The 27,198-nt window shown below is 35.1% G+C and overlaps 1 protein-coding gene across 1 annotated transcript in view; it reads left to right on the plus strand.

Annotated features, from left to right (window-relative positions):
- The window catches only part of UBR5 (ubiquitin protein ligase E3 component n-recognin 5), a 123,811-nt gene that overhangs the window by 39,967 nt on the left and 56,646 nt on the right, over positions 1–27,198 (plus strand). Inside the window, exons 2-15 of the mRNA XM_090283486.1 lie at positions 553–597; positions 949–1,030; positions 1,500–1,576; positions 2,518–2,637; positions 9,731–9,920; positions 10,117–10,276; positions 10,797–10,946; positions 12,679–12,890; positions 19,047–19,163; positions 19,247–19,357; positions 20,213–20,367; positions 21,139–21,256; positions 24,501–24,685; positions 26,957–27,066. Of these exons, the coding sequence (XP_090139612.1) occupies positions 553–597; positions 949–1,030; positions 1,500–1,576; positions 2,518–2,637; positions 9,731–9,920; positions 10,117–10,276; positions 10,797–10,946; positions 12,679–12,890; positions 19,047–19,163; positions 19,247–19,357; positions 20,213–20,367; positions 21,139–21,256; positions 24,501–24,685; positions 26,957–27,066 (1,832 nt within the window). The remainder of the gene's footprint in view (positions 1–552; positions 598–948; positions 1,031–1,499; positions 1,577–2,517; positions 2,638–9,730; positions 9,921–10,116; positions 10,277–10,796; positions 10,947–12,678; positions 12,891–19,046; positions 19,164–19,246; positions 19,358–20,212; positions 20,368–21,138; positions 21,257–24,500; positions 24,686–26,956; positions 27,067–27,198) is intronic.

A 27,198-nucleotide genomic window follows, 5' to 3' on the forward strand; every position in this document is an offset into this window, starting at 1 on the left:
GGTTTTAATTTGTACAATTTTGTGTAATAAGGCCCTTGAGGAACTTGAGACTGTGCTTTAATGCTTCGGGGCTTTTTCTGCCTCATTATATTAAATTTTTAATAGATTTGTGCCTCCCATGTATTTTCATTTTGTGATCTACATGTACGTTCAAGAATCTTTTGACATACCACAGTGTTTAAAAATTGGCTTTCCCTTGGGCGTTGATTTAAGTACCAGCTCTACTGCCACTTTTTGTTTTATAAATTCTAGAAGGCTCATTCTCCTCATCTGTAAAATGAGATTAATAATAATATTGTTATTGAAGCTGCTAATGGGATGGTGAGGGAAGGGAATTGCAGAATTGACTTATGGGTTTTTTGGTTTTTTTTTGGAGTTGGGGGACAAAAGTCAAAAGATAATATAAAAACATTCTTGCCATAGCAAATATTCTGTATACTACTGTTAGAAATAACTGAAGTAATGGTACAAGTCCTATCAGAACAGAATTGTTTTGTTTACAAAGGATAATGTACATGTGGTTTATTCATGTGTTTTGCTTTGATTTTACAGGTTACGGGAAGTTTCAGAGAAACTGAACAAATATAATTTAAACAGGTAAGAGTTGGAAGGTATTTAAAATTTCCTGAAAAGAATGATATTCCTTTATTTGGAAAAACAACTCATATTTAGGCAGCAACTGTCAGCTTCTTTTGAGTTGGATTCATTTGAATTACAGTTTCTATTCATGCTGGGTTTAAAAAATCTAGCATTCCAAGGAGCTATAATGACTGCGAGGATATAATTATTTTTCTTCAATTATTGCTTTAAAAATATTAGTTTTTTAAAAGATTTTGCCAGCTTTTTAAAAAATTGATTGGATAAACAAAAAAGAGAACAACTCTATGATGTATTTACCATTTACAAAGTAGTTTTACTTATATACTTTTCTTTTTCTTCATTCACCAGCCATCCGCCTTTGAATGTATTGGAACAGGCTACTATTAAACAGTGTGTGGTGGGACCAAATCATGCTGCCTTCCTTCTTGAGGTAAATTGTTTAAGATAGAGAGAGAGATGAAAATAAACAGTTAAAATACGACTGTGCATCATCAGGTTTCTTTCTTTTTAACTATGGAAATAGCAGTTTCTTGCAAGATTTATTTCAGATATTATCCTGTTCTATTTCCCCGTTGAGTAACTTCTCTGGCCCGGAAGAAAGCTTAGATGATTTGCTAGACCTTGAAACTAATTAGTAACAGAATGGAGAAGTTTCTGATATTCATTCATTTCCTCTGATTCTGTTAGATTGAGATATTTTAAATTACTTTTACTGGTTTCTTGATAATGTATATAAAACATATTTCCCCAACTCAGGTGTGAGTACCTTCTGGAAGGAAGCTTATTTGTTGTCTTCTGAATTGACAGTGATAGGCACTTAATTAATGTTTGTTGAATATACTGAAATTTTAACACACATTTTTTACTTTGGAAATTTCTTATATTTGCTTTACTTTTAGGATGGTAGAGTTTGCAGGATTGGTTTTTCAGTACAGCCAGACAGATTGGAATTGGGTAAACCTGATAATAATGATGGGTAAGACATGTCCTTTCTATTTACTATTTAGCTCTTAAAGGTATTATTTTAAATCTGTTTTTATATTGGTAACCCTTAAGTTAAAAAAAAAAGCACTGCAGAAATGAGACTTAAAACAGAGTGAAATGGTTACTTTGTAGTGTGATTTTAATTTTATGCAAGCAGTGATCTATAGCTAAAAATGTCAGCATTAAAAGTAGCAGCACAGGTCCTGGCCCATGTAGCTTAGTTGGTTAGAACATTGTCCAGATATGCCACGGTTGCTGGTTTGATTCCCGGTCAAATCGATCTCTCTCTCTCTCTCTCTCTGTCTCTCTCTGTCTCTGTCTCTCTCTCTCTCTCTCTGTGTCTCTCCCTCCCTCCCTCCCTTCCTCTCTCTAAAAAAAATTAATTAAAAAAAACGTAGCAGAGTCAATGATGCTTAACAGAAGTAGGTTGCCAGAGGAATAATATGTATTTGGTAGGTCCCAAGTCATATTGGGTCTTTGATTGAAATAACTCATTAGATCATGTTTGTTTTTATTTCCTTTTTAGTATTTTCAAATCAAGTAACTCAGTTTGAAAATGACAGGGTCTTTAAAATTTTGGTCTTTATAAATGATGGCATATTAAAAAAATTGATGGACAATGTATGATGAATTTCAGTTGATCACTTCTAAGGAAAGCATGATTACTTTAAGAAATCTAAAGAATTAATTCATTTGTATTTAAACCTTGATAATAGTTTCAGCCAGTAAAGAACCCTAGATTGTTATGAGGCTATAAGTTGTTAGATTTGCTCTTTGATGTGAAGTAAACGTTTTAGTGGGATTAATAAAATAATACTTAGGCTAGTTATTTCACTATAGGAAGTCCCAGAATAGTGAGGCCTGGAAACCCAGGCTTGTTCCTAGGCAGTTTGGGACTATTCTGTGATTGTTCTACCTCTTGTTTTTTCCCAGGTCAAAGTTGAACAGCAACTCGGGGGCGGGGAGGACCTCGAGGCCTGGTAGGACAAGCGACTCCCCGTGGTTTCTCTCAGGTTCCGAGACTCTGGGCAGGCTGGCAGGCAACACTTTGGGGTAAGTTGTGGCTGGATGATGACATCCATTGGTCTTAGCTGGTGCTCTGAGTGCTCTTCCTGAGAGTTTTTGTCTTTAGTGTTATCCTGGGATGGAATAAGGAAACTCCTGAACTCCAGGCAGGAGCTCATGTTGCTCCCGATGAGCCTCCATGATAAAAATAACCCACACAAGCTAATTACAATTAACCCAGATTCTTGACCTTTTAAAAATGTAAAATGTTCACATGGGTTTATGATGTTATTTATCGTATCATTTATGTCATTTAAAAATTTCAGTGATACCATGTTTGGTTTTGTAACTCATTCTTAGGTAAAAAAAACTTCAGATATTTTTCATTCTGGTCTCTAAATCTGAGAATTCTTTCTGAATTAGTGAGGTTAGAAATTCATTTAACTAATCCTTAAATACTATAATAGAGTTAATTTTTGCCTTAAAAATTGAGATATAATTGACATACAATTTCAGGTGTACAACATAATGATTCTATATTTATACAGGCATAATACCTCAGAGATAATTGTGGGTTTGGTTCCAGACCATTGCAATAAAACAAATATTGCAATAAAGGGAGTCTTGTAAAAGTTATGTTTATTTTTACTCTGTTAATTGCAGAAGGACGATATCTAAAACAACAGTGTATGTTAATTAAAATACTTGCTAAAAAATGCTAACCATCATCTGAGCTGATTATTACCATAGGGGAATTATTGCTAAATGCAAACCTCTGCCCCCGTTCTCTTTTTGTCCTTAGAAAAGCTGCAAATCTGGATTTCTATGTCAAATCTCCTGATTTAAATGTTGTAACTAATTAATATTTTTATATAAAAATGCACAGGCACACATATCAATCTTACGTATATAAGTTGTGTGTACACATGCATCTGTTTGTGTATATATATCTTCTTTTAAATTTTTATTTCAGAACAGATATAAATTGACAGAAAAGTTAGAGATAGTAATGAGAGTCTCATAAACCCCACACCTAGTTTTTACTATTATTAACATCTAACATTAGCATGGTGCAGTTTTTGTTATTAGTGTATACTGATACATTATTATTATTATTTTTAAAGATTTTATTTATTTACTTTTAGAGAAAGGGATGGGGAGAAACATCGTTGTGAGAGAGAAACATTGATTAGTTACCTCTTGCATGTGCCCCTACTGGGGAATGAATTTGCAACCCAGGCATGTGCCCAACTGGGAATTGAACTGGTGACCCTTTGCTTTGCGGAACAACGCCCAACCAAGGCACACCAGTCCAGCGCACTGATATGTTATTATTAGTTGAAGGCCTTATGTTATTCACATCCTTAGTTTTTCCCTAATGTCCTTCCTGTGTTCCAGAATCCCATCCTGGATACCACGTTTCATTTAGTCATCATTTTCCCTTAGGCTCCTCTTGACTGACAGTTTCTCACACTTTCCTTAACTTTGGTTGGTATATATACTTTTTAAAGTAACCAACCAGTCAGGTATCGGGACAAGACTTGGCCCATGGACTTTAAGTTTGCAAGCTATGGATTAATTCCATATGAAGTGTTATTTCTTCAGTTGATTTCAAGTCATTTTGTTAACTTATAATGGGATCAAAATTGTAGGATTAATTTGATAAGCCAGGTAGAAACTGATGTTCCCAGTATTTTTGAATTTAATAGTTATATATAACTACTATAATTACAATTAAAAAGAATCACTGATTTCAATACTGTCTTGTGTGTCCACTGACAACACATTACTTTCTCTAGAAAGCAAGCTGGTTAGAGGAATGTTGAGGAGGAAATGAGACAGGAGGCTGATAGGTTGGATTCTGATTAAGAAGCCCTGCACAGTGGGAGAGAGCAGGAAAACATGGTATATCCTTCATGGTTAATGGTCAGGTCAGTGGACAAGCTAGAGATGTTTTGACCTTTGTCTTCCACCTAACCTCAGTTGAGGGTTTGTGTAGCAGAGATTGCAAATTGGCAGCTCTTTGTGTATTAATGGAGTAATCAAGAAGGGAATTTGAATGTTTTAGGTAGGCTGGTATACTCCTCTCTTCCCTGTTACCTTGACTTCACTTATTTATATAATCTATCTACCCCATTGGCGTTTGTGATACCTGTAAGGTCTACTCCGGAGTAGATCTGTACTTGGATAGTTTGCCATATCAGGTTTCTAGCATTATTTGCTTGGAGGAAAATGGTATGTATCTTAGAGAAAATATGTCATTCCTTATTTCTGTGTTAGCCATATAATTTATTGTTCAACCTTGGACATTTTGGAGTGAAATTAGTAATTAGGCTCAGATAGTAGGCTTAAACAGCATTATCTCATGCAAATCAGGACATATACTCACCTAATTATATCTTTTTGAGACTCCTTAGTGTGGTTCTACCTGTTTTCAAGATGAAATGATATACTGGGTGAGGCAAAAGAGTAGGTTTCAGTTGTGAGTATGTGAAACAGAGTTTATTTTTGTATTAATTGCTGTATTATTTTTCATATGAACAACTGTCAACCTACTTTTGCCTCACCATGTATTTAGCTTTTGAATATTTAGGTTTAAAAATTCCAAGAGTGGTTCCACCTGGCTTAGTTTTTGTGACTTAGTTTTTGTAACTTAAAGGAAACCATGAATTAGAAATGCTGATTTAATATTTGACTTGAATGCCTATTTATGTCTCATTGATCCTACATTGTTTTCTGTTGCATAATTGTCAGAATACATTTAACTTAAAAAGAAAACATGTCTTACTTTCTTGAATGTTGCTTTCTCTGATAACACATGACTTAATTGTTTTTTAAATTATGGTAAAAATAACATAACATAAAATTTACTGTCTTACCTGTTTTAAGTGTACAGCTTAGTGGTATTGAGTATTCACATATAAACAGATCTATGGAACTTCTTTCTCCTGGGAAACTGAAAATTTATACCTGTTACAGCTCCCCTTTACTGTTACTTCCTAGCCCCAGGCAACCACCATTCTATTTTCTGTTTCTATGAATATGACTACGTTAGATACCTCATATAACTGAAGTCACAAAGTGTTTTGTGGCTGGCTTATTGTTAGCACAATATCTTCAAGATTCATCCATGTCGTAGCATGTGACAAAATTTCTTTACTTTTTAAAGGTTGAATAATATTATACCATATTTTGTTCCTCTATGCATCTTTGATGGACATTTATATTGCTTCTACTACTTGGTTATTGTGAATAGGGTGCTTATGAACATGGGTGTTGCAGATATCTCCTTGAGACTCTGCTGTTAATTCTTGAATGTATATCCAGAAGTGGTATTGCTGGGTCATATGATAGTTCTATTTTTAATTTTTGAGGAACCCCTCTACACTTTTCTATGGCATTATACCATTTTACGATCCCACTAACAGTGCATGAGGGTTCCAATTTTTCAGCCCCTTGTCAACACTTATAATTTTGTTGTTGTCATTCTAATGTGTGTGAGGTAATTATTTGATTGTGATTTTGATTTGCATTTCTCTGATGATTAGTGATGTTGAACATTTTTTCATATGCTTGGCCATTTGTGTATCATCTTTGGAGAAGTGTCTGTTCATGTCCTTTGCCCATTTTTAAATCGGGTTGGGTGATATTTTTTCTTTGTTATTGGGTGTAGGAGCTCTTTAAACATTCTGGATATTAACCCCTTAGCAGATACGTGATTTGTAAATATTTTCTCCCATTCCATAGGTTACCCTTTCACTCTCTGGATTATATTCTTTGAGACACAAAAATTTTTAGATTTAACATTGTTCTTTATGTCTGCTTTTGCTTTTATTGTTGCCTGTGCTTTTGGTGTCACATCTAAGAGATCATTACCAAGTTTGAAGCCATGAAGCGTTTTCTTAGTTTTCTTTTAGGAACTTCATAGTTTTTAGGTCTTATGCTTATGTCTTCAATCCATTTTGAGTTAATTTTTGTATATGGTATAAGACGGGGTTCTGTTTCATTCTTTTGCATGTGGATATTCAGCTTTCCCAGCATCATTCGTTAAAGACTCTGTCCTTTCCCCATTGAGTGGTTTTGGCACCCTGATTGAAGATCATTTGACCACATACACGAGAGCTTATTTCTGGACCCTCCATCCCACTACGTTTGCCTTTAGGCCAGTACCGTGCTGTTTTAATTGCGGTAGCTTTGTAATATTTTCAACTTAGGAATTGTGATTCCTTCAGTTTGGTTTTTTGATCTTCTTTTGCAAAATTGTGTTGGCTATTCTGAGTCTCTTGAGAAGGTTGTATATGAATTTTAAGATACATTTTTCTATTTTTGTAAAAAATGCCATTGAGATTTTGGTAGGGATTGTGGTGAATCTGGAGATTTCTTTGAGGGTTATAGACATCCTAACAATATTAAGTCTTACAGTTTATGAACACAGGATGTATTTCCATTAATTTATGTCTTTAATTTCTTTCAGCTGTGTTTAGTAGTTTTCATTGTACAAGTCTTCACCTTCTTGATGAAGTTTATTCCTAAGTATTCTTATGATGCTACTGTAAATGGAATTGTTTTTTTACTTTTTATTTTTATTAATGTAATGTACTTTAATGCCCCCCCCCCCTTTTTTTGGTCTATGAATGGTTCTTTTTTAAAAAAGATTTTATTATTTTATTTCATTTTTGAGAGAGAGAGGAAGGGAAAGAGAGAGAGAGAGAGGGAGAGAAACATCGATGTGTGGTTGCTCTCACACGCCCCCAACTGGGGACCTGGCGTGCAGCCCAGGCATGTGCCCTGACTGGGAATCGAACCAGTGACACTTGGCTCACAGGCTGATACTCAATCCACTGAGCCACACCAGCCAGGGCTATAAATGGTTCTTTACCACTTCATTTATATTGGGTTGGCCAAAAAAGTCTATTTACTTTTTTTCTGTAACATTTTTCATTTTCACCAATAACTTTATTGATTTGGATGTTTTGAGTATGTTGACTATCTCCCGTGTGGTATAATGTTGATTGTTCTCAATTAATGTCTTGATTTGATCACTATCAACTAAAACTGGTCTATCCGACCTTAGAGCATCATTCAGTGAGAAACCTCCAGCACGCAACTTCACAAAAACACTTCTGACATGTTTGATGAGTCACAGCACCCTCCGCATACACTGCACAAATCTTTTCTTTTTTTTGTGTTTCAGTTGTGTTTTTATCTTTCTTGAAATAATGAAGTGCTTATTACCATCTCCAGTATTAACATGGTTACATGAAAATTCACCAATTTTGATCATTAAAAAAAAAAGCATGCTGAACTTGTCTCTCCAATAGCTCAGCTGGTAGAGCGGAGGAATGTAGTTGATTTGTAAAAAAAAAAATGCACGCTGATATGACAGCTGTCACAATGCAGTCTAACAAAATTGTTTTGAATGAAGTTAAAGACAACTGAACACTAATAGAGCCATCATTACAGAAAAAACCAAATGAACTTTTTTGCTAACCCAATAAAATATGTAGACCTGAGAATGCACTATATTGTCCTTCTCTAAAATAACCTTGGGCAGTTCTCAGGCTCTAGATACTGACGCTGCACAAGCATGAATGGATAGAGTGCATCAACAGGTGTAGAAAGCCTTCAAAAAGGATGATACCAGGGTTTCTGGAGTGTCGTCCCCACCCCATTCCACTGCAGACACTGTTTAAAAAGCTTTTATTTGTTTAGACAGAGATTATTGGGTTTTTCGATTAAGTGAGAAGAGAGACCCAAGAAATCTGTGTTATATTAATTTGAGTATTGCTACTGGTTAATATATTCACACATTTTTAAGAGGAAGAATGAAAGGCTTGGGAAATCAGATGTAAACTAAATCTATCCGCAATGGGAGGTGGAAGGTTTCAGCCTTGGGTGAATGCAATGCAGAGGAGACGGGAGTGAAGCACCTCTCTTTAGATTGAATCATCTCTAAGTATTAGATTCATTTTAAAGAGAACCAGCACTGTCATAATTTAACGGCTAATGGGATTTTTGTGTGTGTGTGGCTATTTTCCTAAGATCTGAGTGAATGCAGAAAAGCAATTGTTTATGGTTATCTAGTTTACTTAATTTGAATGAAGATACTTAACTATCCTGTTTGGGGCAGTAAGTGAAGATGTAGATGTCATGCCCTTTCTAAGTTGTTTTCTCATACTTAAGAAAAAATTAGGCCCTGGCTAGGTGGTCCTGATACTTCAAGGTTGCGGTTGGATCCCCAGGAAGGGCACATACAAGAATCAATCAATGAATGCATAAATAAGTGGAATGACAAAATCGATGTTTCTCTTTCCCTCTCTCCCTCCCTCCATCTCTCCCCCTTTCTCTAAAATCAATAAATAAAGATTTTCAAAAATGAATGTTTTAAAGAACAGCTTACCCTTGTTCAAGTTGGTTAATAGTGCTAAATATTAATGAACAATATATATTATCTTTGCAAATGAATATTTTATTCCATGCAAAGCACTTCAAGTTCTAAACTCCTTAATTTTACTTTTTGTGTAACAGAGTATTGGTAGTTATGTTTGATGGGTCTTTTAAGCAGAGGTGAGATGTGTACTATAACTCATTTTAGAGTTGTCACTAGAAATAACATGGTATGTGGATCTTTTTTTAAAATTTTACTTATTATTTTATAAATCCTCACCTGAGGATATGCTCATTGATATTAGAGAGGAAGAAAGAGGAAGGGAGAGAGAGAGGGAGGGAGGGGAACATCAGTCGATTCCCTCCCCTGTGCACCCTAACTGTGGATTGAACTTGCAGCCTAGGCATGTGCCCTGACTGGGGATTGAACTCACAACCTTTTGGTGTATGGGACGATGATCCAAGCACCTGCGCCACCTGGCCAGCGCAGTATGTGTATCTTTTAAAAAAAATGCTTAAAAGATGCAAAAGCATATTTATCTTTTTAAAAGTGATTTTATACATAAACATTTAAAAAAATTGGAAGTGTTATTTTAAAGCTCAGTTCTATTACCCTGTTCTATCAAAATACTGCTATTTCATATCAATTAGACAAATTCTTTCATTTTGCTGAAGAGAATGAAAATGAGATCTGAAGTGACCTTTTCAGAATGGTTATTTAAAATGATAATTTTATAAATTCTCCAATATTTAGAAGTCGCTGGAGTTCTGGAGTAGGTGGGAGTGGAGGAGGATCCTCTGGTAGGTCATCAGCTGGAGCTCGAGATTCCCGTCGACAGACGCGAGTGATTCGGACAGGACGGGATCGAGGGTCTGGGCTTTTGGGCAGTCAGCCCCAGCCAGTTATTCCAGCATCTGTCATCCCTGAGGAGCTGATATCACAGGTATGAACTTTGTAGAACACTGAATGAGACAACAGGACAGGGTGAGGTTGAACCGATTGTAATGGGCCGTAGTCACAACTCATATCATGAATTGTGACACACTGCTTTCCTATATGAATCCTAGGAAGGTGATTTTGATAAAGAATTTAATCAAAAGAGAATTAGCATAGCACTCTTTTGTATTTTTTTATTTCAGGCCCAGGTTGTTTTACAAGGCAAATCCAGAAGTGTCATTATTCGGGAACTTCAGCGAACAAATCTTGATGTAAACCTTGCTGTAAATAACTTACTTAGCCGGGATGATGAAGATGGAGATGATGGGGATGATACAGCCAGTGAATCTTATTTGCCTGGAGGTTGGTGGATCACCATCATAGTTTTCTCATCTCTGGAGGGCGAGATTTCTTTAAGCTGGGGAATAGAATTTTAAAGTACAGTGAATATTGACTTTAATTTCCAAGGTGGCAGATATTTCTTACTGTGGTGTTTTTTGAAAAGAAATGGGTGTCTGTGTGTGGCTATATCACTGGCTGACAAATGACTCTGAAATTCTGTTTTTTTTTTTTTTTTGATGTCCTTATTACTGAATATGTCTTAACTGCATTTAAATTTAAATATCTCTGTGATGTCACAGTTACCTTACATAGAGATCTTATTTTCTTGTAATTAGTAGGTAGCACAAGCAGCAGACATGCATTTGATATTCCTTAAAATCTTTGTTAAGGACGTTCACTTTATTTCCTAGGTAGTTACTGCTTTTTTTCCTCAGCTTATGTCATTCAGTTCCTGATTTTAATCTGTTTCAGTTTGCAGAGATCTTTCAGTGGTCTGCAGACGTTTTCTCTATAGCTGCTTCATTTTTGTTTGTCTTTGTAGAGGACCTTATGTCTCTTCTTGATGCTGACATTCACTCTGCCCACCCAAGTGTCATCATTGATGCAGATGCCATGTTTTCTGAAGACATTAGCTATTTTGGTTACCCTTCATTTCGTCGTTCGTCACTTTCCAGGCTAGGCTCATCGCGAGGTAATTTTGCAATTATTTCTTTGTGATCATTGGCTGGCTGTGTGGAGAGAGTGGTCAGACTTACTGTATTTTAACTTTTCACATTACCGTAGATGAAATCATTAATTACTTATTAGTGTTTTTGGGTGCTTTGGCATTAAAACTAGTTATTTTTGATTTTTGAAGAGCCACAATACTTTAGAGATGATCTTATCTATATTGTGGAATACTCATCAAGGGTTTTGACTTACCTAACTGTATTTTTAAATAGGATTATGGATTCTGAACTAAAAGCAGAATTCTACTTTATTGACATGCAGCATTCAGAAAACAAGTCTCTTTATTTGATTAAAATAAATGATTATTCTGTTAATTTTAAATCCTGGTTAAATGAAAGTGAAAAAAAACTTCTTAGGATGGGATTGGCCAATAATATACAGAAATGTTTAGCTCATTAAAATGCTAATATAGAAGATATAGGAGAGGTTAGAAAGAAGATTTTGAAATCATATAAACATAAGACTTTCTGTATCTTTTGGTATAGATTTAGTTTGCATTTCAATTTTGTTAAGCCAAAGTTTTTACTGTCCAGAATGTAAAACTGCTTGACTCAGTAACAGTCAGCTGTATTACTTACTGATCATTAGTAAACTGAAGAAGATGCCATATTATATTTAAGACTTTGTTGCAAATATCTAGTACTTAAAAAGTTTTAAAACAACAAACCTATGATCTTTTAACATACTGAACCTATTATGTAAGAGCTTTAAATTTTTTTGAAATAAATGCATACTTTACTGCCTTAAATGCATTAAATATTGTGTTTTTAAATACTCTGTATCTAACACAAATAACTCCCTCTAAACCTCTCCCTTTTGGTTTTTCTTAGGTCATTTTATGTAGTAGGCATTACTTTTAGTTTGAACTATATAAAATTGCTGGTTTTTGACCTGTATTGATGGCAATTTCATATAGTTCAACTTCATATTGTGTTTAATCCTTATCAAAAATCTCAAATACTTTGATTACCTATTTAAAAAATAATATATGAGCAAATTGCAAAAAATTGGCTATATAGACTTGTAGCCAGTTGTAGGGGAAGCAATTTCATAAGGAAATCTTTCTATAAAGATTTTTTAAAGAAAAAGTAAAAATCCTGTCTGGTTTCTCAAAAATTTTAAAATAAGACCTATGCATAAAAATATAGCCTTTAAAATTACTCTAAACGATGGCTTGGATTATCAGAAGTTTTATAGTTAATGTTAATGGATTTAACCATTTCAACATTTTTTTGGTATGTGTAGGGTTTTTTGTTTTCAATTAACAGAAGACATTCTAACAGATACTATTGGTTTTTATATATATATATCTAATGTTGAAATTCTAATTTGTGTATATTTTCTAATAGATAAATAAAAAATTGTGGTAAGCATTTTTAATGAAAGCCAGAAATTTTAAACTCCATTAAAAAAATTCAAAGTCTAGTTTAAAATAAAGTAATTTGGCTCTAAAAACATGAAATTGGAATTCAGGAAAGTCTTTCTCTACATAGTTCTTTAATATACTAATTTATAATTTTTATACATGTACTTGAAAGAGTTAATGTTTTGAATGTTGCATGTCAGGCTTATTAGAAATACATTTACATTAAATTTTTTGTGAGTAGATAAACTGCTGTTAGTTGCATCCTGAAGGGTCTTTACTAGAGAGTGGCTTACTTTTATCCCACTGGTGTGACCCAATTGCATACCAGTTCTCCTTCTTCCCTTAGAGAGAGACTCTGAGCTGTTGCGTGAACGGGAATCCGTTTTACGTTTACGTGAACGAAGGTGGCTTGATGGAGCCTCATTTGATAATGAAAGGGGCTCTACCAGCAAGGAAGGAGAGCCAAACTTGGATAAGAAGAATACACCTGTTCAAAGTCCAGTATCTCTAGGAGAAGATTTGCAGTGGTGGCCTGATAAGGTATTTGGAAAAAATCCTCACCCTTTCCATTTAAATAGATTCCTGGCAACCACCCTCCCCACTCCCACCCTCCCTCCCCCAAAGGTTTCTGTTTCATTTCAGATTTTTGTACTACTGTTCATTAAAACACACACACACATACACACAGATATAAAGTGAAATTTTTGTTCTGTTTAAAATATAGGCAGAGCATCTGTATTTGGCACTAGATGCCTCATATTAGTGAGGCATGTTTCAGTGATACTGTTTTATTCTACTTGATGAAGTAAATCAGAGAAATCGAAATGGTAGTTCAGTTAATACATCAGCATTATGTTTTAGGACTTCTTTTCTGGTGCTAATTACACCAGTAATTGATGGTGTATCTCTGGTGCCCAGTTTCTGCAGGGCAAGTTTGTGGTCATTTAGATACAAGTGTGTATGTCAGGGCAAGATTAGGGAACTGCATTTCTTTGATTAGTTAGCTGTCCCTTTTGATGGCAGTGAATTCCGACAGGTTCTTTGTTCTAAATGCTGCGGGAGACAAAACAGGCTGAACAGGAATGGATTGGAGGAGTTCTGCTCTGCATCCTGAGAAGACATACAATGGCTGGCTTCTAGAAAGCACCCAGGATTCATTAAGATGATTTGAATCTTTTAAGAATCTATCACTGCCACAAGTGAAACAGAGTTGGTGCATCCTATTGATGGTGTGTAGGTTTCATTGTATTAGGTGATAAGTAATTCATCTTCAGAGGGCCCTATAGGGAGCCGTGTTTTTCACCTCTTTGGTGCTTCTTTCTTATTTCCAGAACCAGTTGGGTAGGAAATTTTATAAGTAGAAGTAAAGGAAAGAACTTTGAGGTTAATCTCTAGCAGATAAGGAGATTCTGGTAAGGACTTCTTTTTTCTCTTTGAAGTTGAATTTGAATGTGGGGTTTTAAAGGAAAATATCTAACTTTCTGAATTTGTTTATTTTTCATAGTTATTGTGAATCTTGACATAGCTCATTAATTTTTCTCTACATTCAGCTCATGTAGAAAACTTGAATGCAAGAAGGAACATGAATTTTAATCAGTCTCTTTGTAAGCAAAAGGTTATTCCCGTTTCTTTGGCAGCTGACAGATTTTCCTTGACTTGAATTCTTTTATTTCCATAAAACTAGAAATTTCCCAAAAGTTTTACTGTCTGTCACTCCAAGTGGTAGAAGGTGATTTAACCCTTTGAGTGCCATGCACAATTGCTAAAATTCGTGTGAGAAATGCCAGGCTATTTTGCTGAGAAATGTAGAGTTTATGAAAAATGTCTATAAAGACATTATTATTCAAAATAATTTGCTGAAAATTTCATGACATATATAGTAAATACATTCTTCTTTTGTAAGCAGAGTTCTTTGATGCAATTTAGCAAAATATTTATTGCATTAAAATTATTTTATTATAACAATTATTTTAGAAAATATAAATTCTTCCCTTCAGTATGGCTTTTGAAGTATAATATATATATATATGGCATAATATAAAACCTATGATTATAATCTGAAAAAACACATAGCAACATGGATGATAAGCAAGAAGTGTGCCAAATATTGCATAAATTTAAAAAAGAAAAATACAAAAAAAATGAACACAAACAGCCTTCACGCTAGAGACATATATCAATAGATATCAACAGTGAAAAACAGTTTATAAACAAAATGCTAACGCTGTACCATGAAGCAATGAAACTGTCCATTAGCAAAAGCTTCCTTATCATGCATAGTGCATAGAGTTTTGACGATTATTGGAAAGATAAATGAAATTAAAAGGACCGTTTAAAATGTAAGTAAAAATTATAACAGAATTAATGTGTCAGTATTTGAACAAGCATAAAAATTCAAAATGTGGATCAACATGAGAAAAAGTTATATTAATATAACAAAACATAAAATATGAATTATTCCATTATTTATATTTATAGCCATCGAAAAAAGAGTTGCTTGGAGTGACGCTGGCACTTTTGGGAAAATTTGTCAGCATTGCTCATAGTGACATTGGCATTCAAGGGGGTTAAACCATTGAACTTTTGTTTGTATAGTACATTGTTCTGTGTTTCTATTTCCTTGCCTGGATCATATCAGGGCTGTGTCTGCATGTTTTTAGGCAGTCATAGAAGACTCACGAATCTTATTTTAATAGTGCCATCACATGTATATTAGTCTAGACTTCTTTATCATATTATTTTTTATTAATGAACGGGTTTTGAATCGTACAAATTCAGCAAGCTTTTTCTTTGACTTGTATAGACATTGACTGAAGGAGGAATAGCAATATGTGATACAGGTATATCATAGCTATACTTTTTGTTTCTTATTAAACACCTAATTTAAAATATTACTGAAAAAAGAACCACTTTTTATTAGTTTATGATTGAAGTTTAGACATCAGAAATTTAATTTTTTCTTTTTCTTTTTTTTTTTTTAAAGCTTTGACTGTGAGCTAATTTCCATTGTATTTTTAAGTTTTCCTCTCCCTTTGGGGAAGAATTTCTAATTAGATTGATGACTCGTATATTGTTATTCTGCCAGTTGTGAATATACTAATTAGGTCCACCCTCTAATGATTTGCTTTTTATTAAATAGAACTAAACTACTGATCTTTACGGACACAGTGCATGTTCACTTTTCCAGTTGGGTTGAAGCAGGCCCCCAACTTGTTCAGAAGCAGCTTGTTAGTCATGCATTAAAACAATTAAAGCATTGTTTTCTATGATATTGTGAAATGAGTGAGCTAAAAATACAGTTCTTTTGTGTGTATTTGATGATTTTGTATTTCGCTACATACAAACCTAAAGCAGGCAAGAAACAGTCGGTGGTCTTTCCATTGTCTTCCTTTGGTTGATGATTGAGTCATCTGTCCGCATTTGTCTCTATAGTAGTGGGTTTTCACTTGACTCATTCAGGACTCTATTCTGGGGAATGTTGACCTGCACTTGAAGGATCTATGCAGATCGGATTTGAGAGGTCTTGTGCACCATGTTTTTGTCACAGGGATGGTTTGTTCAGGATTGCACTGCTCTGGCGAGGTATTTACGTGAAGAAGTTAGAATTTAGATTCATTTGTTTATTCAATTATTAGCGTGCTCGTACTGTGTACCGTGTGCCAAGTGCCAGGTTGACCTTGGGGGGGTGTAGAGGTGAATACATATGGACCCTCCCACAGGAAACTCAGTGGGCAAACATTTACATTCCATATAATGTGTTCACAGTATGATCAGTGGTAGACTAAAGGTGGGAGTACAGTGCTCAGGGGCTTAGAGTGGGGACTGATACCACCTGAGAGATTTGGCAATGACTCACAGATAAGGTGACATTTAAGCATCATTTTTAAGGTAAAGTAGGTGTTGACCAAGATACAAAGACATTCCAAACATTCGAACTCAAGTGTGAATAAGTACAGTTGACCAAATTGTAATGTAACCTTTAGTTGTATTCCATCCTTTTAAACCATAATACATAGTACATCGTTGTTGGAGCTGGTACTTAATGGGAAAACTAGTGTTTGCTGATAGTAGGAAAACTTACAAAAGTAAAAAAGATGAAAACCAAGTTTTGTGGGGAGAAATTTAGGACTAGAAAGACCAACCCATGTGTTTGGGGAACAAAGAGAATTCAGAATTGCTGCTATGTGGTGGGGAGAAGGAGAAGAGCAAGATGGAGGAAGACTGCAGAGGGCCCTAGAAAACCTGCCAAGGAGTTAAGACGTTGTTTTCCACTCACCAGAAAGTCAGTGGGGTTCTTAGAGAAGTGACATTATGGGGTTTCGTTTTGTTTGTTTTCAATGAGATGGACGTTATGGGCATTGAGGGAGAAGGATAGGAATAGGAAAAATCTATTTAGTTAAGAGACTTGTAGAATTGTTACAGAAAGGAATTGTGAGGTTCTCCACCACAGCAGTGACAATGGGGACAGGGGAAGGGAAGAATTTAAGAGGAACCCAAGACAAGTGCACCACTGGTTCACTGGTCACTAGGTTGCTGGGAGAGGAGGAGATGTTGAGGAGAGCGCACAGGTTCCCCCATGTCTCTCACACGATGTGGGTGGTGGATGGAATGCATTTAGGTGGGAACTGCAGAAGTCAAGCACCTGGGAGGAGATGATGCATTTGCTTTGGCACCATTCTGGTACTTGAAGACATCAGAGCTCTTGCAGTTTACCCTGGAGATAGGGATTTACTTGTTTAAAAGCATGGTGCCCTAGTGGTGACAGTCACTTAGGTGGAGGGTGGAACATAATTTGAATAAAGAGACAAGGACAGCATCTGGGATAGGGAGTGCCTGGTGGTGCGAAGGAGGTGGAGAAAACAGTCATGAAGACTGGAGGGAATCCAGTAGAGAGTAATAATCTGTAAGCAAGGGACAGAAGGGGTTTCAGAACTGATGGTAAACAGGATCAGACAGTTCGAATATAAGTTTAAAGAGACGGTGGGTTGGTTAAATGCATGGGGGCATTGATAGTAAGTACAGGTATAGTTGCTAAGGAAAGCTGTAGGTGAAACATGCCAAGTGGTAATGCACTTGCGTGTGAGTAGGATTAGAGGAGAGATTAGCTTGGATGGTTGTTGGGATTATAAGAGAGAGTTGTATCCAGAATGTGTGTGTGTGGGGCTATCTTTAAATAGGAGAAAAGGTGTGTTCTTTTATTAAATGAATGTAGAAGTGGGAATTTTCAGGAAGCTTGTGCTTTCCGGGTGAGTAGGAGATGAAGTCGGGGGAGCAGAGTAATGGTGGTTGAATTGGATTGATCCCCTACTTGTGCTGGGCTCTGTGCCGTGTACGTCATATGTTACACTATTTGGTTTTTACCCTCCCCCTCTCCATCTGTGTTATTATATCCATTTTAGAGGTGAAGAAATGGGTTCAGAGAAATTACATGTTACATGAAGTCATGAACTTAGTGTTTGGTACAGGTTTTGGATTCAGTTGGTCTGATTCCATCATTCCTTCAACCAAGGGGTTGAGAAGGAAGTGTCAGGGGAGATGGTAAGATTTGTTGGAGGAGCCATGGAAGAAAGTAGGCAGTGATTTTCAGATACCCATGGAGATGTTAAGAGTGGAATCTCTTTTTAGAGAATTTCATATTTGGTTTCTTTCCCATCATGATTTGAAAATTGGTATGGCCAGTACTGGTAAAATAGAAAATTTTAAAATTAGTATTCTTTTGTACAACTCTGAGGAATAACCTGTTGTTATTACATTGAAAATCTTGGCAGACTTCACTGCTTTAGCTGAGCGCTGAGCATTATAACCCATCTGACCAGATGAGATCAGAATCTGGAAAACCATAAAGGCACCATTAATTTAGCACGCTCTAGAGCTGGAATTCCAAAGAGACTAGTGGATAGACCTTAGCAAAAAGTACAAGCTAAAATCTGTTATTGGCAAGTTTTGCAGTGAGACTTCTGGGTAGCTTCATGACTCTGATTTTTTAACCATGGTCTTATGTTTAAAAAACTATCATTGATATTGTGTTTTTACATTTATTGTCCAAGATTTGTATAGTTTAATTGCGTTTGAACTCATTGCCTGTGCATTGCCTTAAAACGAAAGAAACTTTTACCTTAAAAACCAACACACATTGTTTAGCAGCCTGAAAGAGCCTACAGGGAGGGGGTCTTCTGTTTTGGCACTGGACTTGACCTGCTCCACCTCCTTGGGCACTGTTCTAAGAACTGGGGACACAGTGGCGAACAAGACAAAGCTTATTCTAGTGAGGTAGACTATAAACAAGTTAATATACATCAAATTGTGAAATGCTGTGAACTAAAAAGAAAGCAGAGTAAGGAGATAAAATATATGAGTGGTAGGTAGTTTTATAGACAGTGTGGTCAGAGAAGGTCTCCTTTGAGCAGACATGATTGAGGAGAGGGAGTGAGTCACATGGGAAACAAGACAAAAGAACAAGGACGTGGTGGGATCCTGGTGGACAGGAAGGAGCAAGAAGAAGGCCAATTGTGACTGTGGCGAGGGAGCTGTGGCCATGTTATGGAGGGCCTTGCGGGCTGTGCTAAAATAAAGACTTTTCCTAGCTGTGGTTTATGTGTTCACATAGTTAATCCACATTTTATGTAGTGATTGTACCCAAACCATTAGGGTTGGCAACTGTTACATATATACCATTGTATTATTTTTACTCTATAGGATGGGACAAAATTCATCTGTATTGGAGCTCTGTATTCTGAGCTTTTGGCTGTTAGCAGTAAAGGAGAACTTTATCAGTGGAAGTGGAGTGAATCTGAACCTTACAGAAATGCGCAGGTATTTTATTATATAAATCTTGCATTGAATAGGTCTATATTTTAACATACAAAATGGTGATCATTTTTCTTATGCGTTCAAAGAATCCTTCATTACATCATCCACGAGCAACATTTTTGGGGCTAACCAATGAAAAGATAGTCCTCCTGTCTGCAAATAGCATAAGAGCAACTGTAGCTACAGAAAATAATAAGGTATGAAACACTTTGCATTGATTGATGAACATTTCATGCTTAAATTCTTGATTTTCTTCTTTTCCCTTTTCCATCTCATCATCTTCTGCCTTTCTCACTAGATCCACAAAGTATCTCTGTCTTAGTAGAGTAATCCAGTGTAGGCCCTGACTGGGTAGTTAAGTTGGTTAGAGCATTGTTTGATCCCCAGTCAGGGCACATAGAAGAATTGACCAAATGAATGCTTATATAAATGGAACAACAAATCAATGTGTCTCTCACTCTCACTCGCTCTCTAAAAAAAGTAAATTAGTAAAAATTTTAAAAGGGAATATGCAGGCATCTGCAATAGTGTCAACAGTAAATAAGGGAAAAATACTTGTAATCTAATGTGTAATCTTTTTGTTGCTTGTTTATTTCTATGTTATAATTCAACTCTAGAGGTAGCTTTCTACTTTAAGGGAAGGAAAAATATTCAAGGTAAGTGCTGACAAAAGAGATATGAAAAGCAATGTAACTTGAGATTGTATTATAGATCGAGAAAGTGTGAATATTATACCTCAGTTTATCAGTTTTGCTTTAAAAGAGTCATTAAATTCTTTTAAAAATGTTGGAGCAAATGTTTACTTTTGATTAATGCCTGATACGGCTTTAGACACTCATTTCAATAACTGTTTTTGATTTATTTGTGTGAAGAAAGTAACTTACTTTCTAGTCTTATTAAGAACCTTTTTTGAATTACTTATTATTATTATTATTTTTTAGCATTTAGCTCAAAATATTTTAGAATTCCAGTCCATAGAGTATTGTTTTGACAGCAATTCTTTTGCAAAGATTACTTGTTTTTATTTAAATCTTTACTATTTTATTGTTTAGGTTGCTACATGGGTGGATGAAACTTTAAGTTCTGTGGCTTCTAAATTAGAGCATACTGCACAGACTTACTCAGAACTTCAAGGTGAACGGATAGTTTCTTTACATTGCTGTGCCCTTTATACTTGTGCCCAGCTAGAAAACAATTTATATTGGTGGTGAGTATCACAGGGAGGGGGACTAAGCGTATGCTTTATAAATAGGTGCTTTGAGTAGTGGAACCACCAACATGAGAAGGTCAGCCAAAGACAATGCTTTATAGAGAGGGAAATGTCACTTTGGAGCAAAGTAACATTAGAAAATACCTTAAAAGAAATTCTTAAAAATTATAGTCACTGTAATTATGAAATTTTGTAAAAATATAAAGCAGAAACAAAAATCACCTATAATCCTACGTCTTCAAAGATAATAGCTACTGTTAACATTTGGGGGTATTTTAGTCTTTCTTTCCTATACATAAATGTGTACTTTGTTTTTACATAATTGAAAGCATAGGTTATAGGGTGCTTTTTCAAAAATTCAACAGCATTACCGAAAATATCATTTTAAGGGTTATTAAATTATTTCATTTTATGAATATTCTGTGCCTTCCTATTAGAAAGGAACTTAATGGTGTTCTCTGTTGTGTTTTAAGGCATCAGCAACTTTGCATTGACAAAAAAGTACATTGGGAAATCTAATGAAATACAATTATTTGGAATAAAATATCAACTGATGAATTTTTTTTGTAAATTTCTAAATGTTTAAGTATGGATTCAGTTATTTATTAAATAGTTCTTATAATTAAGAATAAGTTGAACATGTTAATATCCTGAAGCAAAAATATTGGAGAAGGAATACACCAGAAATGCCCAAATATGAGTAATTTCAGATATGTTTAATGAGCTTGTTTGCTGCTTATTTGACCAATTTATGCCTTTTTCTTTTAGGGGTGTAGTCCCTTTTAGTCAAAGGAAAAAAATGTTAGAGAAAGCTAGAGCAAAAAATAAAAAGCCCAAATCTAGTGCTGGTATTTCTTCGATGCCGAACATCACTGTTGGTACCCAGGTAAGTGATTAGAATTAAGTTTGTCCTAAGGGGACATTGTTTCTCTTCGCCTATTAGTAATTCCCCTATAAGCGATTTTACAAAAGAAGGTCATTTAAAGGACCAGGTTCCAGCAGCACATAGGTGGCACCTCAATGGATTTAATAGCTCCGTAACATGTAGAGTGTGCCCAGTGTCAGGAGGTACCCCTATGGGGGAGGGCTTCTAGATTTGTCTGGTGTTAGGAATCATTTGGTAATTACTTAACATGCACTGTGTGGAGCCTTTTACCTGAAATGTGCTTTCAGTGTCCCTGGTGGTAGTGCCCAGGCCTCATTGTGTTTAACATGTATTCCAGGAGATTCTTATGACCAAGCCGTTTAATACATACTGCTGTCTGGTGACATTATCAGCATGAGACTGGAGGCTTCACCAGATTACCCCTGTTCCCACCAGTTTCTGTTTTGTGACTCAGATGGTTTAGGCTCCTATACCTATTTTATGGAAGGTCATTTTTCTAATACCCCAGCTGGCTTCTCAGCCCTTTGCAGGAATCTGCAGAGTCCATCTTTCTCCCATTATGTACGTGTGAAGCTGAATGGACTTTATATACTTTACTTAAAGTAACATTACAACACACTGAAGCAGAAGCAGACATGGGAATCCAGCTGTCTTCTATTAAATCAGACATTAAGAGATGTGCAAAAATGCAAACAATGCCACTTTCCTTGCTGATTTCTTTGGAAATATAGTTATTTTTAAAATTGTTTATATTAATGGGGTTTATTACTGTTAAATTAATATTTAAAAATTTCTCAGTTTTAATTACTATTAAAAAAACAACTAGATATGGACCCACATAAACAAAAGATTTTTAGGTTCTCAGTAATGTTTAATAGGGAAAAGGGGTTTTGAGACCAAGATTTGAGGGCTGTTGTTAACACATCTAATTCATTAGACTTTCATAGAAATTTATCTTGAGGATACAACTTGACATTTATATTCATTTTAGCAAGTGCTGCGAAGAATGTTTAAGGACCTTATAATCCCTAACACTTAGACAAATGGTAGTTTTTATTACATAATGTGCTAATTTCCTCATCTAGTACTTTCTTTAAATTCATTTTTTTCTCTTCACTACAAAGTGGTACTACTTAAACAGTATTCTCTATGTTTTAAAAAGTTGTCACTATTTTCGCTGTTATTTTTCTTCAAAAGCCAATTTAAATGGAGCTGTTCTTTTTGTTTGTGACTATTTTTTTGTCCTACTCATGGTTGTCTTGTTCTGATTCCTTTGTTGGCCTTCCAACTAGGAAGTTTTCAGCAATTACCCACTATTTTGAATATTACTGTTCAGCCTCCATTATTTGTGTCACTTGCTTTGCAACAGATCTCGCTCTTGGAGCCCCATTTCCTACTTAGTTCAAATGCTGCTTTCTGATGTTCTTATGAGTTCTTTGCTCACTGGATTCACGTAACTGAGGCTGTCTTAGCAATTGCCTTATTACCACGTAGGATGACATGACTATGCACAGCGAGGGCAGAACAAATACTTTAAGGACATTGAAGAAAAGCTAATTTAGCTTGGCACTAAATTGCTAAAAGAGAGCAGTATATTAAAATACTTGGTGTTGAATTAAGATTGTGTTTCGAAGCTGTAGAAAATTGGAGGTTTAGGACAGTCACGACCACAGGACAAGAGCATTGATGTGTGAACATCAGAAAGAATTGTCGATCATTTCAGGTTTTCCACTACATCTGCTCTCACAGATCATAATTGTTGAGAGAAACGTGTAGGCATATCTTGTTTTATTGGGCTTTGCAGATGCTGTATTTTTTTTTTTTTTTTACAAATTGAAGATTTGTGGCAATTGTATCAAGCAAGTCTTATCAGCACTATTTCTCCTACGGGCTCACATGGTGGCTAGCATAATAGCAATAAAGTACTTTTAAATTCAGATATATACTTTTTTTAGACGTAATGCTATTGCACACTCAATAGACTATAGTATAAACAGCTTTTATATGTTCTGGAAAACCAAAAAATTTGTGTGACTTGCTTTATTGTATTATTAACTTTATTATGGTGGTGAGGAACAGAACTCACAATATCTCTGAGGTATACTTTTATTCCGTTGTATGTCTTACTGTATACTGGAGCCTGGATACACACCTTCCTGTCTTAAGGTGTATTTGTTTTTATTAGAAGGCATTAATAATTTCTAATATATCTTGCCACATTTCCCTTTCAGTTACAGCCCTTTTTCTTATTGGTCCTCTTTCAGGCTTTAAAGCTTTCCACCAGACTTTCCTGATGCGGATGAAACTTTTGTTTAAGTCACAGTAAAGCAGGGCATACTTTTTTCCAAGAAGTTAGCTATTAAAAACTATTCATTAGAAGTGATAGATCTGCATTTAGTAACATGCAACTATTCTTTGGTAGAACTGCTACTCTATGCCAGTATTTCCAGTTCTCATACTTCTCAAATGTACACCTTTTTCTGTGTCATTTTAATTATAAAGCACCAAAAAACATGATCTTCATATATGCTACTGTCAAGTACAACATAATCGTTAGTTACTGGAGGACTGAACAGAATGTTAGTAAGATTGGGCTATTAGAGAAATCAAAAGAGATTTCCAGAAATAATGTTTCTCTCTTTTGGAACTATTTTTAGTGACCCCTTGCAGGTTATTGGTTTCAGGGTGTTCCCTGCCAGTGAGGATTTATAGCTTGTTAACTCCTGAACTCAGTTAACTGCTAACACTAATGTCTTCATACTCTTTAAACTTAAGAGAAACCTTACAGTATCCAGGGAAGCGTCTAGCCTGTAGAGAACAAAAGTCTTCTGAAGGAAACAAACACCAATAGATATGAAGTGTTAGAGCCTATATAGTGTCATAAGTTATGAAAGAAAATAATTCAAATTATAAGAAACAGACGAAATGTGTAATTATTTTGTTCGCTTCATTTTTTTAATGACCTTTTTAGTTTCTTCTCTGCTGTTTTTGTTTCTTTATAGCAGAATGTCAGAATATTTGCTGCCTGAAATATTAAAGTTAATTTTCAGAAAATGTGCTGAAATTGTTTCTGTTTCTTTGGGGAGTACATTTTCTTAATGGAGACCTTTTATCTGTCTCTTGATTGTGTACGATCGTATTTGGAAAACTGAGGAAGCAATATACTTTCATATATTGTATTTTTATACATTTTTGAAATAACTCTTCTAGTTTGTCATCTTGATGGTGATTTTTCTTTTGTCAGGTATGTTTGAGAAATAATCCTCTTTATCATGCTGGAGCAGTCGCATTTTCAATTAGTGCTGGGATTCCTAAAGTTGGTGTCTTAATGGAGTCAGTTTGGAATATGAATGATAGCTGTAGATTTCAACTTAGATCTCCTGAGAGCTTGAAAAGCATGGACAAAGCTAGCAAAACTACTGAAGCGAAGTAAGTACTATGCTGTAACTAATCTTGAGTTTACACTGCTTTCTAGTTTGTGCTGTACATGAAGGGGAGTAATCAAGGGAAACTTAGACGTGTGTAGAGACTCAGAAAATCACCAAAATGATGGGTGCTTGTTAAGATCCTGAGGAGTTTGGAAAGGAATTGGGAAAATTTACTGTTCGCTGTTTAGTTAATATTTGAATATTATAGTTACCCTTGATGTTTAATGGTCAGAATGACAGTGTTGTGGATCTCTTGTTCTCTGTGTTTTGTTGCTAGAGTGTCCTGTGCAGGTGTTGTGTGGCAGTAATGTGTTCAGCCGCTCCCCCTCACTCCCTCTTTAATCATCCTAATTTCTAGTCTCGCCTGCGTCTTGATCACCGCGAGGGTTTTACAGGTCATTGTGCTGGGAAGGGAAATTTGTAAAGGATTTGTAAACTTTTTGGAGGCATATGTGAACAGGAATACCACTGAATTGTGTACAGCCCATCTTTGGGGCTGGCTTACAATTTGGGAGCCAGGTACACAGATTTTAACTCCTGTGCTGTTAGAAGCATCTACTTATCTTTAAAAATATGTGTATTATATTTTGATTGATAGATGAACCTAAAAACTAATAGAAGTTTTTAAATAACTCTTTTCTTAATCTTATAAAAATGTGTGACTATTATAGAAACATGCAAAAATAATATCACATTCCAGAAATAAAATTTTAAATATTTTGCTTTTTTTTTTTTTCTAAATTTATACAGTTATTGAAAATAAATGATTGGGATTTTACTACATATACAGGTTTTTAAAGTTCCGACATTTTTTAAGTTTGCTGAAACAAATAATTATAAATTTACTATCTATTGCTGTTACTCCTCTTAATGTTAAAAATGCAAATTGAAATTCTGAAACACAAGGATCACCATTAAATAACTTAAAATAGAATTTTTAATTAGCCAAAGCTACTGTGTAATTTATGTCTAATTAAAGTTTTCTGTTTTATTTTTAGTGCTCAGTCTTGCCTTAAAAAAAAGGTTTATAGACTTTCTCCCTAATTGCATTGATTTTTTTTTTTTTTTAATCCCAAAGATAGAAGTAACAACGCATTTTTATTTTTTATGGAAACTTTCTAGAGAGCGTTTGAAATATTTTTGATGTGTATAAATAGTTCAAATGAGGTTACAATAAAATACGCTTTTTAAATCCTGTACTATGAAGATTTTCATAATCTTCCTTGAAATTTGCCATCTGTATTACTTTTGTGAAAGAACTAAGTGAAATGAAATGTTAAGAAGATAGTTTTCATGTCAGTAGACTTTTTTTTGCAAGTCATTGAAATACATTCACTTTAAAGGCATGCTAATGATTAGTCAGGATCGCCTTGGTCTGCACATCACACGATTTTCATGTGTTCTTGCACAGAGCTCTTGGCTAAGACGCTGGTGAAATAATACTGGTTTTCTGTGAACTGTTTCTAAACTCAGGTGAAGTTCCAGGTAGGGGTAAGGAGATGAGTGTTAGCTTAAGATGATGGCCCTATTTATAATATATACCATGGTGTATATATAATACATTTCTGAGTAATAGTGACTTTTCTGACCAAAAATTGACCTTCTGCCCTTTAATGAATAAAAATATTTAATTTTACTTCCTGCAGAAGATTGTCTAGTTGACTGCAGTTATCTTCTTAAGTATAATTAGTAAGTAACTCAAGCGGGATAGTTTGTTAATCCTATAATTTCTCATTTTAGTTATAGCAGGTGATGGTTCATCACCAGATGGTTCAAGATTAAATTTTGGTACACCATTGTGAGTAGAGGTCCTTCTTTGAACTCCCAAGACATTAATGATCTAGTAGGCTTTTTTATTTATTTGCCTTTACCTTTTGTTTTCTTTTTTTTCTTTTTCAGTTAACTTGCTACTTCCAAATCAGAGTTCACAGAAAATGTGACTTATTTGCTCAGGATGGTAAAGCTATGTTGAAAAATTAAGTGTAGCTTTCATTGTTATTCCTCAATAAGGCTTACCTGAAGGGTTATTCCAAGTTGTCGATAGCTTTATGTGGTATATTTTTCCTTCCTATTTAAAAACAGGACTAAAATTTTGAAGTATGCACTGTGTACCTTTTTCAGTACCTGAGTCCTAAAAATCAACCATTTTGTTCAAGTTTTTAATATTTCATTCCCTTATATAAGAATAAATGAGTCTTAAAAATAAACCATTTGACAAGTTCCTAATTCTTCGTTTTCCTAATTATAAGGAAAATCTTATCTCTAATCTCAGGCCAGAAAGTAAGCAGGAACCAGTGAAAACAGAAATGGGTCCTCCTCCGTCTCCGGCGTCCACCTGCAGTGACGCGTCCTCCATCGCCAGCAGCGCATCAATGCCATACAGTAAGTTTTATGTGTAGTACATGTTGGTCAGTATATCAATTCTGTTTCGACTGGTTTGATTTTTGTATATGTGTGTGCAGCTTTATTTAAATGAAAAAAATATTATTTACAGTGTTGACTGTTCCTGTTGTT

The sequence above is a fragment of the Furipterus horrens genome, unplaced genomic scaffold (genome assembly GCF_987537825.1).
Source record: "Furipterus horrens unplaced genomic scaffold, mFurHor1.1.pri manual_scaffold_7, whole genome shotgun sequence".
NCBI lineage: Eukaryota > Metazoa > Chordata > Mammalia > Chiroptera > Furipteridae > Furipterus > Furipterus horrens.